Here is a 13,242-nt window from a genome sequence, read left to right on the forward strand (position 1 = left end):
AACGTCATCCACAATATTTTTACCCCATCATTGCTGTTATTGTTATGGAAACCATCGCAACGGAGCCAGTGGCGTGGTCCCAATCGTTTACTCAAATATTGTGGTAAATTGTATGTTTTTCCGGTTGTCGATGTTAGTCAGCATATACATTCACTTAAATAAACAATATTGCAAAACACCGCTAAGTTTGGCATCATTGTGGTGAGCCTAGCTAGCCAGATTAGCTAGAATTAGCTAATGTCAGTAACGTTAGCAACTTAGCAATAACGGCAAGATAGCTAGTCAGCTAGCTAGCCACAGCTCTATATAGCTAGCTATGTTTGTTGTCATCAGTTGAGTAGGCCTAACCCATGTGGTCAAAATAGACTGACAAGGCAGGCTTGCTTGCATATTGTTCAAATAAAAGTTAGAAAACTTCCATTGTTTGCAGTCAGACCCATACCATTGTATTGTGACCTAACGTTAGCTAACTAGATAGCTAATTTAGCTATCTGGTTAGTCTGCTGCCTTGCATTTTTTAGGAGGAAAATCTCCCTTGGCCCTTTGCATGCAGAATGAGTGTCACTTCAGCATTCGAGAATGCCAGCAGGTGAGTACACACAATTGCAATATTTTCCAAACATAGACTGTATTGTGGCTACATACCATACCATGGTTAATAAATTAATACCTGGCCTTATGAATAAAGTAAACAGAGTAACATACTATATTTCTTCTCTAGGTGAGAGTGAAGCCCGAGCTAAAACCAGGGCCAGATTTGACGAGGTCTTCAAGAAATACACTGACCCGGCTACATCGGAGAAGAAAAAAGTGAAGAAGAAGAAGAGCCCAGATCAGCCAGAGCAGGAGAGTATTGTGGTACGTTGGAATAGGTCAGATCAAGAAGGTTTGGCGCTGAAATCACTTTAACAATATTTGTTGTGCATGGTCTCTGTAAAATGTCTATTCTTACCTTTGCGACCCCACTCTTCTCGTTCAGCTCCAAACTTTGAAACAAAACCTTGACATTGTGAAAGACACAGAGGACGATGAGACTGTTCATCAGAACACCTACCACGCTGACCAGGGCAGCCCTCGTTTCACCAAGAACAAGCGTAGGGAGAGGGAGGTAACAGAGAAGGTCAACAACAACAACAATGGGAACCAGGATGAGGAGGAGCAACCAACCAAAGGGAAGAGGAAAAGTAAAAGGGAGCTGCCTCCAGCCGCAGTGCAGCAGGAGGACAGTTATATCATTCAAATCGACCAGACTGATAGTACTGCAGGAAATGCCAAAACACCCAAATCCAAGGCCTCCTTAGAGTCGGAAGACCCTGCGAATATACAGAGGAGAAAGAGTAAGAAAGGGAACAGCAAAGGAGGAGAGGAGGTGTCCGGGGTCCAGAGTGAGGTTGCGGTGGAAACTGAGGATGAGTTACTTCATGAGTACCAGAAGCAGATGGCACAGGAAGAGGAGATGGCTACTGTGAAGAAGACTGTACACAAGAAGTCAACAACAGACAAGACCAACGCTGCCGCTCAGGAAGTAGTAGCATTAAACAACGAAGGTGCAAAGAAGAAGAAGAAGAAGCTGAGGTCGTCATTGGATCCGGAGAAGGAGACGAGGTGTGTAGACATCTTACTGGATAACTAGTGAGGTTTGCATGAACCTGGAAGAAAGCTGTAAATGACCTAGCCAGATCTGTTTGTTCTATCTTGGCAACCTTTATGGCCATATTCTTGGCATAACAATGTCCATAGAAGTTGGCTATAAAGCAAAAACAGATCTGGGACCAGGCTATAAACCTAAATTACCCACTATTACCATAGAATAGATGATCATATTTATTTTCCATTTTGTTTTACAGTATGATAGAAGATCTGCAGAACAGCCAGTCTGACGACATCACTGAAAGGCAGAGGTCCAAAGAGAAGAGCCAAGATAGCCACCAAGAGGAGGACGAGGAGGACAGACTAGAATCTTTAAAATCAAAAGGCAAAAAGAAGAAAAAAACTAAACAATGTGGGTATAAAAAGCTAAGAAAACATTCAGCTGGTCATACAACTTGCATTATGAACAGTTAGGAATTAATTATGTGGCTAAGCTGTTCTTGAAAAGTTGGTGTGATGTTTTTGTTGCTATCTTCAGTAACAGTAGTTAGTGTGATACTATTGTACGAAGATATGGAAGCACAAAATACTCTACTTGAAAGGTGAATAACATGATAATAACATTGAGTAACACTTCTTTCCTTGGTGATAGTGGTGAAGGAGGAGAGTGATACAGAGATTGTTGAAACTCCTCGAAGACCAGTCTTTGATGACAACCTAGTCCTGGGAGTCTACATCCACAGGACAGACCGCCTGAAGACTGACCTGCTGGTCTCACACCCCATGGTCAAGATCCACGTTATTGACGAGATGACTGGGCAATACGTGAAAAAAGAGGACAGGTGAGAAATGGTTTTGTTAGTTTGTGATTTTGTTAATCGTGGGTTTTTGGTGTTACTAGCTTGGTGGTTCAGATCTGTTTGTGCTGTTATTCAACTCCTATGGTTGTTGTTTGGCAATAAACATAGCAGTTTGCAGCTTAAATCGATCTGACTATGATCATAGCAGTTTGCAGCACAAACCAATCTGGAACCAGGCTAATTGTTAAATGTTGCCGTCACAACAAATGTAAAAACTGGTGGTGACGAGAATTGTGATCAAATCGTTTTTTGGCAGTCACCGCCCGGTCTCGTCATTCTACGAACAGGAGAGTGTGGAGCATATCCTTCCCATCATCACCCAGCCTTTTGACTTCAAGAAGAACAAGTCAACAGTTCCAGAGTGGGATGAGCAGATCATCTTCAATGAGCGCTTTGGGTATTTCCTCCAGGATAACCATGAAGGCCCTCGAGTTATGCTCTTTTTTGAGGTAAAAATAATGAAAAGAGGATGGGTTTGTGACACCAATATCTTGACACACGTCAAGCATTAACCAGATGTAAACGCAAACCTTTTCCTAAAGGCCATTTTGAAAAGATTGTCTTTTAAATATATTTCAGGTCCTGGATTTTATGACCATGGAGGAAGCCAGAGCCAATGTTGACGTCGACAGACATGAACGAGGGTTTCGAAAAATCGCCTGGGCATTTCTAAAGGTAATGCATTTAGAAATATTTTCAGTTATGAATAACAAATGGTTTATCCATTATTGAAGGAAAAAAAAGATTTGTAACAATTTATTTCTACATCTCGGCTCCCTGCAGCTTGTGGGCACTAACGGAGTGCTGAACATCGACAGTAAACTGCGTTTGCAGCTCTTCTGTCCCCCTCCCCGGGGCAAGAGACAAGAAAATACCATTGAGGTGGTGGACTGGTGGAGGAGATATCCCCGTAGCAGATACACATCCACCCTCTACATCACTGTGAAAGGCCTCAAACTACCTGATCATGTAAGTCGATACTGCTTTGAAATCATACTACAAAAACAAGTTACTGGTATGTCTGCTTTAGCAAAACTACCACTACCACCACTATGATGATAATGCTAATAATACTAATAGCAATAGTATAATAGTAATGTATTAGTACGTTAGTAGTAGTAGTAGTAGCAGTTTAGTTGTAGAAATCAAATCTTCATCCATGAGTTGCTGTTTTGGGCTGTTTTATTTCCCAAATGGTGAGTTGTGGTTTGGTCCAATGATGTTGAGGTTTGACCATATGTTGTGCTGGTCTGTTGTGTAGGTGGACCCTAGTATCCGCTCCATGATGGCCCTGCAGCAGGAGAGAGGCTCCACTTCCTTTAGCGAGCTGCAGAGTGAGATCACCAGGAAAACCATAACACCTCTAGGCAACAAACCTGAGCTCCGTTGGAGCAGAATGCCTGGCCAGGTCTGTTTACTAAAGAACTTCTATTCTAAGAATCTCGACTCTCTGTTCTATCTCTGTTCTGTTGTCTAACAGTATCGAACTGCTACCCAATTCAAGGGCTGTCCAATTGTTGTTATAAAGTCATGATGGCATGTTGAGAAACACAACTTTGAGACAACATTTACACAATGTTCTGTGATGGTTGTGCGTTTGCTGGGAAATCTAGAAATGCCATCAATTGTCCCCAGATGTGTTATTTGATGAAGTTGTATTTGTGTTGCAGGTGTGCCGGATCCCTAATAAGCCCATGCTGTCGTTCCGTGGTGGTCAGATGGGTTGTTTCACGATACGATTCTCCCACGACGGGAGGAGGCTGGCTGCTGCGTGTGCTGACAGAGATGCCTTCCCCATCATAGGTAAGAATTGTAAACCCCTACTCAGAGCTACCTTAGTGCTCAGTGTCTTCAGAAAGTATTTATACCCCTTGACTTATTCCACATTTTGTTGTGTTACAGCCTGAATTAAAAATGGATTAGATAGATTATTTTTCTCACCCATCTACACATAAGACAAAGGGAAAACATGTTTTTAGAAATGCAATACAGAAATGTCTCATTTACTTAAGTATTCACACCCCTGAGTCAATACTTTGTAGTCTTTCTGGGTAAGTCTCTAAGAGCTTTCCACATCCTGATAGTGCAACATTTGCGCATTATTATTTAAAAAATTCATCAAGCTCTGTCAAATTGGTTGTTGATCATTGCTAGACAACAATTTTCAAGTCTTGCCATAGATTAAAGTCAAACTGTAACTCGGCCACTCAGGAACAGTCACTGTCTTCTTGGTAAGCAACTCCAGTGTAGATTTGGCCTTGTGTTTGGGGTTATTGTCCTGCTGAAAGGTGAATTCATCGGTGTCTGGTAGAAAGCAGACTGAACCAGGTTTTCCTCTAGGATTTTGCCTGTGCTTAGCTCCATTCTGTTTATTTTTTTATCCTGTAAAAACTCCACAGTACTTAATGATTACTAGCATATCTATAACATATGCTTGAAAATATGGAGAGTGGTACTGTTTTGGATTTGGCCCAAACATAACACTTTGTATTCAGGACAAAAAGTTTAATTGCTTTGCCAAATCTTTTGCAGTATTACTTTAGTGCCTTGTTGCAAGTGTGAAAACGTCACTTACACTGAGCTAAGGAGATTGATTCACTTGAGGAAGGAATTCTGTGTGCTACTCCCAAACAGGTGTGAATTTTTTATTTATTATTGAAGTTATCTCATTATTTAATTTTTTTCTCAGTGTATGAGATTCCTTCAGGCAAGGTGTTGGCTGCCTTCAACGGCCACCTCAGTATCGTGTATGATCTCTGCTGGTCCAGAGACGACCGGAGCCTCCTGTCTTCCTCCTCTGATGGCACCGTCAGGTAAATGGTCTACCTGTACGTCAAATATACCCTGCCTGGGAAGGATAAACATGCAGCCTCGATTAGATTACGCCGATGCTTAGGATATATTTGTGTATGTGTTGTCACTAATATAATGTATTGAAGTCATACCCACATACCACATATCTCCTCTAGGGGGCATGTGTGCACTAGGCACAATGCCTCTCTAATGGTGCATGCATTTACATTTACATTTTAGTTTAGTCATTTAGCAGACGCTCTTATCCAGAGCGACTTACAGTAGTGAATGCATACATTTCATTTCATACATTTATTATTATTTTTTTTTATTATTTTTTTTTTTCCTGTGCTGGCCCCCCGTGGGAATCAAACCCACAACCCTGGCGTTGCAAACACCATGCTCTACCAACTGAGCTACAGGGAAGGCCAATGCACAATATACTGTATAATATACTGAACAAAAATATAAACTCAACATGTAAAGGGTTGTGCCATGTTTCATGAGCTGAAATAAAATATCCCAGAAATCTTCCAAATGCACAAAATCCTTTGCCAAGAATATCCATCCACCTGACAGGTGTGGCATATCAAGAAGCTGATTAAACAGCATTATTGCTACGCAGGTGCACCTTGTGCTGGGGACAATAAAAGGCCACTTTGAAATGTGCAGTTTTGTTACACAACACAATGCCACAGGTTTTGAGGGAGGATGCAATTTGCATGCTGACTACAGGAATGTCCACCAGAGGTGTTGCCAAATAATTTAACGTTCATTTCTCTATCATAAGCCGCCCTCAACGTAATTTTTGAGAATTTGGCAGTACTTCCAACCGGCCTCACAACCGAAGATCACGTGTAACCAGGACCTCCACTTGGCTTCTTCACCTGCGGGATCATCTGAGACCAGCCACATGGACAGCTGATGAAAATGAGGAGTATTTTTTGTCTAATAAAGCCCTTTTGTGAGAAAAAACGGATTGGCTCAGCCTGGCTCCCCAGTGGGTGGGCCTATGCCCACCCATGGCTGCGCCCCGACGAGTCATGTGAAATCCATAGATTAGGGCCTAATGAATTCATGTCAATTGACTGATTTCCTTATAAAAATCGAATCAAATGTATTTGTCACATACACGTGTTTAGCAGATGTTATTGCGGGTGTAGCGGAATGCTTGTGTTTCTAGCTCCAACAGTGCAGTAATATCTAACAGTAATATCTAACAATTTCACAACAATACACACAAATCTAAAGGAATGGAATTAAGAATATATAAATATTTGCGGGAGCAATGTTAGAGGCTAAGATACAGTAGAATAGGATAGAATACAGTATATGCATATTAGATGAGTATTTCAATATATGTAAACCATATTAAAGTGACTAGTGTTCCATTATTAAAGTGGCCAGTGATTCCAAGTCTATCTATATAGGGAAGCAGCCTCTAATGTGCTAGTGATGGCTATTTAACAGTATTTAATAGTCTGATGGCCTTGAGATAGAAGCTGTTTTTCAGTCTCTCGGTCCCAGCTTTGACACCACCCTCTGGAGAGCCTTGCGGTTGCGGGCAGTGTAGTTGCTGTACCAGGCGGTGATACAGCCCGACAGGATGCTCTCAATTGTGCATCTGTAAAAGTTTGTGAGGGTTTTAGGTGCCAAGCCAAATTTCTTCAGCCTCCTGAGGTTGAAGAGGCGCTATTGCGCCTTCTTCACCACACTGTCTGTGTGGAGCATTTCAGTTTGTCAGTGATGTGTACGCCGAGGAACTTGAGGCTTTCCACCTTCTCCATTGCGGTCCCGTCGATGTTGATGGGGGGGGTGCTCCCTCTGCTGTTTCCTGAAGTCCACGATCACTCCTTTATTTTGCTGGCACCATACTACCAGGGCCCTCACCTCCTCCCTGTAGGCTGTCTCGTCTTTGTTGGTAATCAGCCCTACTACTCTTATGTATATGAACTGTAACTCAGTAAAATCGTTGAAATTGTTGCATGTTGAGTTTAGATTTTTGTTCAGTGTCAATGATGTGTGGTGTAGTATGCTCAGTAACATAAGCTGTGCCCTGGAAACCATATGTGAATTGATTGCCCCCATCTATCTTCAGAGTTCGTTCTGTTAGGTGACCTAAACTGGGATATGCTTAACACCCCAGCAGTCCCACAATCTAAACTAGATGCCCTCAATCTCACACAAATTATCAAGGAAACCACCAGGTACAACCCTAAATCCGTAAACATTGGCACCTTCATAGATATTATCCTGACCAACTTGCCCTTCAAATACACCTCTGCTGTTTTCAATCAGGATCTCAGCGATCACTGCCTCATTGCCTGCATCCGCTATGGGTCCGCGGTCAAACGACCACCCCTCATCACTGTCAAATGCTCCCTAAAACACTTCTGCGAGCAGGCCTTTCTAATCGACTGTCAGTCGAGGATGCCTGGTCGTTCTTTAAAAGTAATGTCCTCACCATCTTAAATAAGCATGCCCCTTTCAAAAAATGTACAACTCCAGACTTGACTGCCCTTGACCAGCACAAAAACATCCTGTGGCGGACTGCAATAGCATTGAATAGTCCCCACGATATGCAACTGTTTATATCAAACATCTCCTATCCAAAATCAAATCTAGAATCGTCTTTCTATTTCGCAACAAAGCCTCCTTCACTCACGCCGCCAAACTTACCCTAGTAAAACTGACTATCCTACCGATCCTCGACTTCGGCGATGTCATCTACAAAATAGCTACCAATACTCTACTCAGCAAATTGGATGCAGTCTATCACAGTGCCATCCGTTTTGTTACCAAAGCGCCTTATACCACCCACCACTGCGACCTGTATGCTCTAGTCGGCTGGCCCCCGCTACATATTCGTCGCCAGACCCACTGGCTCCATGTCATCTACAAGTCTATGCTAGGTAAAGCTTCGCCTTATCTCAGCTCACTGGTCACGATAACAACACCCACCCGTAGCACGCTCTCCAGCAGGTATATCTCACTGGTCATCCCCAAAGCCAACACCTCATTTGGCCGCCTTTCCTTCCAGTTCTCTGCTGCCAGTGACTGGAACGAGTTGCAAAAATAGCTGAAGCTGGAGACTTACATTTCCCTCACTAACTTTAAACATCAGCTATCTGAGCAGCTAACCGATCACTGCAGCTGTACATAGTCCATCTGTAAATAGCCCACCCAATCTACCTACCTCATCCCCATATTGTTTTTATTTACTTTGCTGCTCTTTTGCACACCAGTATCACTATTTACACACCATCATCTGCTCATCTATCACTCCAGTGTTAATCTGCTAAATTGTAATTACTTTACATTTACATTACATTTAAGTCATTTAGCAGACGCTCTTATCCAGAGCGACTTACAAATTGGTGCATTCACCTTATGATATCCAGTGGAACAACCACTTTACAATAGTGCATCTAAATCTTTTAAGGGGGGGGGTTAGAAGGATTACTTTATCCTATCCTAGGTATTCCTTAAAGAGGTGGGGTTTCAGGTGTCTCCGGAAGGTGGTGATTGACTCCGCTGTCCTGGCGTCTTGAGGGAGCTTGTTCCACCATTGGGGTGCCAGAGCAGCGAACAGTTTTGACTGGGCTGAGCGGGAACTGTGCTTCCTCAGAGGTAGGGGGGCCAGCAGGCCAGAGGTGGATGAACGCAGTGCCCTTGTATGGGTGTAGGGCCTGATCAGAGCCTGAAGGTATGGAGGTGCCGTTCCCTTCATAGCTCCATAGGCAATCACCATGGTCTTGTAGCGGATGCGAGCTTCAACTGGAAGCCAGTGGAGAGAGCGGAGGAGCGGGGTGACATGAGAGAACTTGGGAAGGTTGAACACCAGACGGGCTGCGGCGTTCTGGATGAGTTGTAGGGGTTTAATGGCACAGGCAGGGAGCCCAGCCAACAGCGAGTTGCAGTAATCCAGACGGGAGATAACAAGTGCCTGGATTAGGACCTGCGCCGCTTCCTGTGTGAGGCAGGGTCGTACTCTGCGAATGTTGTAGAGCATGAACCTACAGGATCGGGTCACCGCCTTGATGTTAGTGGAGAACGACAGGGTGTTGTCCAGGATCACGCCAAGGTTCTTAGCACTCTGGGAGGAGGACACAAGGGAGTTGTCAACCGTGATGGCGAGATCATGGAACGGGCAGTCCTTCCCCGGGAGGAAGAGCAGCTCCGTCTTGCCGAGGTTCAGCTTGAGCTGGTGATCCGTCATCCACACTGATATGTCTGACAGACATGCAGAGATGCGATTCGCCGCCTGGTTATCAGAAGGGGGAAAGGAGAAGATTAATTGTGTGTCGTCTGCATAGCAATGATAGGAGAGACCATGTGAGGATATGACAGAGCCAAGTGACTTGGTGTATAGCGAGAATAGGAGAGGGCCTAGAACAGAGCCCTGGGGGACACCAGTGGTGAGAGCACATGGTGCGGAGACAGATTCTCGCCACGCCACCTGGTAGGAGCGACCTGTCAGGTAGGACGCAATCCAAGCGTGGGCCGCGCCGGAGATGCCCAACTCGGAGAGGGTGGAGAGGAGGATCTGATGGTTCACAGTATCAAAGACAGCAGATAGGTCTAGAAGGATGAGAGCAGAGGAGAGAGAGTTAGCTTTAGCAGTGCGGAGAACCTCCGTGACACAGAGAAGAGCAGTCTCAGTTGAATGCCCAGTCTTGAAACCTGACTGATTAGGATCAAGAAGGTCATTCTGAGAGAGATAGCAGGAGAGCTGGCCAAGGACGGCACGTTCAAGAGTTTTGGAGAGAAAAGAAAGAAGGGATACTGGTCTGTAGTTGTTGACATCGGAGGGATCGAGTGTAGGTTTTTTCAGAAGGGGTGCAACTCTCGCTCTCTTGAAGACGGAAGGGACGTAGCCAGCGGTCAAGGATGAGTTGATGAGCGAGGTGAGGAAGGGGAGAAGGTCTCCGGAAATGGTCTGGAGAAGAGAGGAGGGGATAGGGTCAAGTGGGCAGGTTGTTAGCGGACTTTGCTACTATGGCCTATTTATTGCCATACCTCCTCATGCCATTTGCACACACTGTATATAGACTTCCTTTTTTTTTCTATTGTGTTGACTGTATGCTTGTTTATTCCATGTAACTCTGTGTTGTTGTTTCTGTCGCACTGCTTTGCTTTATCTTGGCAGTTGTAAATGAGAACTTGTTCTCAACTGGCCTACCTGGTTAAATAAAGGTGAAATAAAATAAAAAGAACACGGTGGGTATAAGTAAGAGTAAGTTTACTCAGCAAGCTTAGCACTCCGTCATCATCAGCACATGCAGTCTCTTCTTCAACATGTCTGATATCCTGATCTAATTGTTCAACACTAAGATCCCTCTCAACCCTCTCAATTGTCTCTTGCAGAGTGTGGAATGTGCAGAGGCTCCAGGCCATCGCCCAGAAGGTGCTCCCCCACCCGTCGTTTGTCTACTGTGCTCAGTACCACCCGACGGCCCAGGGCATGGTGGTGACAGCTGGGTACGACTGTCTGGTGAGGGTCTGGAGGGTGAACGTCAAAGATGTCCACGGACTGCTGCTCCAGGAGTTCGAGGGTCACAAGAGCTTCATCAACGCTCTGTGTTTTGACTCCGAAGGTATGGAATCAGTAAATCAATCAATCTCATTTTTTTATTTTACATTTTAGTCAGACGCTCTTATCCAGAGCGACTTACAGTAGTGAATGCATACATGTCATACATTTTTTTCCGTACTGGTCCCCCGTGGGAATCGAACCCACAACCCTGGTGTTGCAAACACCATGCTCTACCAACTGAGCCACACGGGACCAGTGTGTTTATAAAGCACTTTTTACTTCAGCAGTCTCTTTCTATTAGAGAATAACAGTTTTCTGTTCCTGCCTAGAGTATCTATTCATGGCATTTGGTGGATGGCTTACCGCCCTTTTCGCATGAGAATTGAAATGTGAAAGTAATGTGTTTATTGTATATTTATTCAGGAAACCGAATGTTCTCTGCGGACAACGTTGGGTTCATCATTGTGTGGAGGACGTCAGTTGATGACAGTCTGCATCAGAGACCGTGTCGTCACTGGAAGATTGAGAAGGTTTGAGAACAATAATGCATTTTATTGCATGAAATGTTCACCCAAAATGTGTCTTATGCTGGTGACAATGTCCCCTCTGGGGATCAATGAAGTCTATTCAGTCATTCACATTGGAGAGCTGGATTCATATTTTATTTTGTCCTGCAGGAGATAGGAGAGAGTGACCTGAATGGCCTTCCCATCAACACGTTAGAGGTCCATCCTAATGGTCGCCGTCTACTGATCCACGCCAAAGACAGTGTTGTCAGGGTGATGGATCTCAGAGTGTAAATATATATTTTTTTAAAGCCCAATTGAGACCAGAGTCTCCTTTCGCAATGGTGCCCTGAGTACAAAAATGTTCACCATCTTTGTACTTGTTCCCAACGTGTTATGATCGATATACACAAAGGGGGGTCCGACCCGGTACTAAATGGGTGTACCAGTTTATTAGGTACACCCATTTAGTACCGGGTCTGACCCCCCTTTGCCTCCAGAACAGCCTGAATTCTTCAGGGAATGGATTCTACAAGGTGTCAGAAAAACATTCATTGCTCAAGGGACCTAACATATGCCAGGAAAACATTCCCCACACCACTAAACTACCACCACCAGCCTGTACCGGGCAGGATGGGTCCATGGACTCATGCTGCTTAAGCCAAATCCTGACTCTGCCAACAGCATGACACAACAGGAACTGGGATTCGTCGGACCAGGCAATGTTTTTCCACTCCTGCTTTTGTCCAGGGTTGGTGATCGCGTGCCCACTGGAGACGCTTCTTCTTGTTTTTAGCTGATAGGAATGAAACCCAGTGTGGTTGTCTGCTGCAATAACCCATCCGTGACAAGGATCAATGAGTTGTGTGTTCAGAGATGCCGTTCTGCACACCACTGTTGTACTGCACCGTTATTTGTCAGTTTGTGGCCGTCCTGTTAGCTTGCACGACGATTATTTCCATTCTCCTTCGACCTCTCTCATCAACGAGCTGTTTTCGCCCACAGTACTGCCACTGACTGGATGTTTTTTGTTTGTCGCGCCATTCTCGGTGAACCCTAGACATTGCTGTTGGCAATTGATGTTATTCTTCAATAACACAAACTCCAAAGCAAATCAGGGGGAGAAAAATAGGTTTATTTGAGAAGGACAAATCAAGATGTTATGCTGAGAGATAGATGTTCAGATGTTCAGTCTCCCCTCTCCTCAGCTTTTCTCCACTGAACAAAGTAATAACAAGTATCCTGCCCCTGACTCAATGTACAGACCAATGACAACGTGGCACACGTCGCTCTGAGTTCAGGAGTGCCATTCCACAGATCCTAAACAGATGTTAAACTGAAACCCAACTCCTATTTACAATTCGCTATTGACCATTAGTACTCTCGTCCTCTCATCCTCTGCGTTGTGTATTTATCTTCAAAATATTCCTATACTGCCATGCGTGACAATCCCAGGAGGGTGGCTGTTTCTGCTATACTGGATCCGGCACGCCTGCCACTGACGATCATACCACGCTCAAAGTCGCCTATGTCACTCATCTTTCCCATTCTAACATTCAATTGAACAGTAACTGAATGCCTCGATGCCTGTCTGCCTGCTTTTTATAGCAAGCCACGGCCACGTGACTCACTGTCTGTAGGAGCGATCCATTTTCGTGAACGGGGTGGTGTACCTAATAAACTATCCAGGGAGTGTAGTTCTGTATTGCCATAACTCAAGTAAGCTTCCATGTCCTTTTATTGATCTAATGTACAGACTTCTAAAATGTGTTTGTGTGTGTTGTTGCAGATTGGCTGTGAAGAAATACACAGGTGCCACTAACTACAGGGAGAGGATCCACAGCACGTTCACACCCTGTGGGAGCTTCATCTTCTCAGGCAGCGAGGATGGAATGGCCTACGTGTGGAACGCAGAAACCGGTGAGGACAAGACAGCCACATCTGATCATCCAGTATG

The 13,242-nt window shown here is 44.5% G+C and overlaps 1 protein-coding gene across 7 annotated transcripts in view; it reads left to right on the plus strand.

The window, feature by feature from the left end:
• Window positions 1-13,242, plus strand: part of ahi1 (Abelson helper integration site 1) — a 21,003-nt gene continuing 7,761 nt past the window's right edge. For 2 of the 7 annotated variants that reach the window (XM_014197421.3, XM_014197470.3), the window contains exons 1-16: window positions 1-103; window positions 475-589; window positions 722-858; window positions 980-1,605; window positions 1,848-2,002; window positions 2,243-2,432; window positions 2,707-2,899; window positions 3,030-3,125; window positions 3,234-3,419; window positions 3,712-3,858; window positions 4,121-4,253; window positions 5,140-5,263; window positions 10,611-10,840; window positions 11,203-11,309; window positions 11,457-11,575; window positions 13,075-13,205. In XM_014197421.3, coding sequence (XP_014052896.2) covers window positions 580-589; window positions 722-858; window positions 980-1,605; window positions 1,848-2,002; window positions 2,243-2,432; window positions 2,707-2,899; window positions 3,030-3,125; window positions 3,234-3,419; window positions 3,712-3,858; window positions 4,121-4,253; window positions 5,140-5,263; window positions 10,611-10,840; window positions 11,203-11,309; window positions 11,457-11,575; window positions 13,075-13,205 — 2,584 coding nt within the window. In that variant the 5' untranslated portion in view covers window positions 1-103; window positions 475-579. Of the gene's footprint in view, window positions 111-474; window positions 590-721; window positions 859-979; window positions 1,606-1,847; window positions 2,003-2,242; window positions 2,433-2,706; window positions 2,900-3,029; window positions 3,126-3,233; window positions 3,420-3,711; window positions 3,859-4,120; window positions 4,254-5,139; window positions 5,264-10,610; window positions 10,841-11,202; window positions 11,310-11,456; window positions 11,576-13,074; window positions 13,206-13,242 lie in introns of all 7 variants that reach the window. The other 5 variants (XM_014197437.3, XM_014197430.3, XM_014197444.3 and 2 more) reach the window with 5 other exon arrangements.

Source organism: Salmo salar, chromosome 01 (assembly GCF_965601325.2).
Source record: "Salmo salar chromosome 01, fSalSal1, whole genome shotgun sequence".
Classification (NCBI taxonomy): Eukaryota; Metazoa; Chordata; class Actinopteri; order Salmoniformes; family Salmonidae; genus Salmo; species Salmo salar.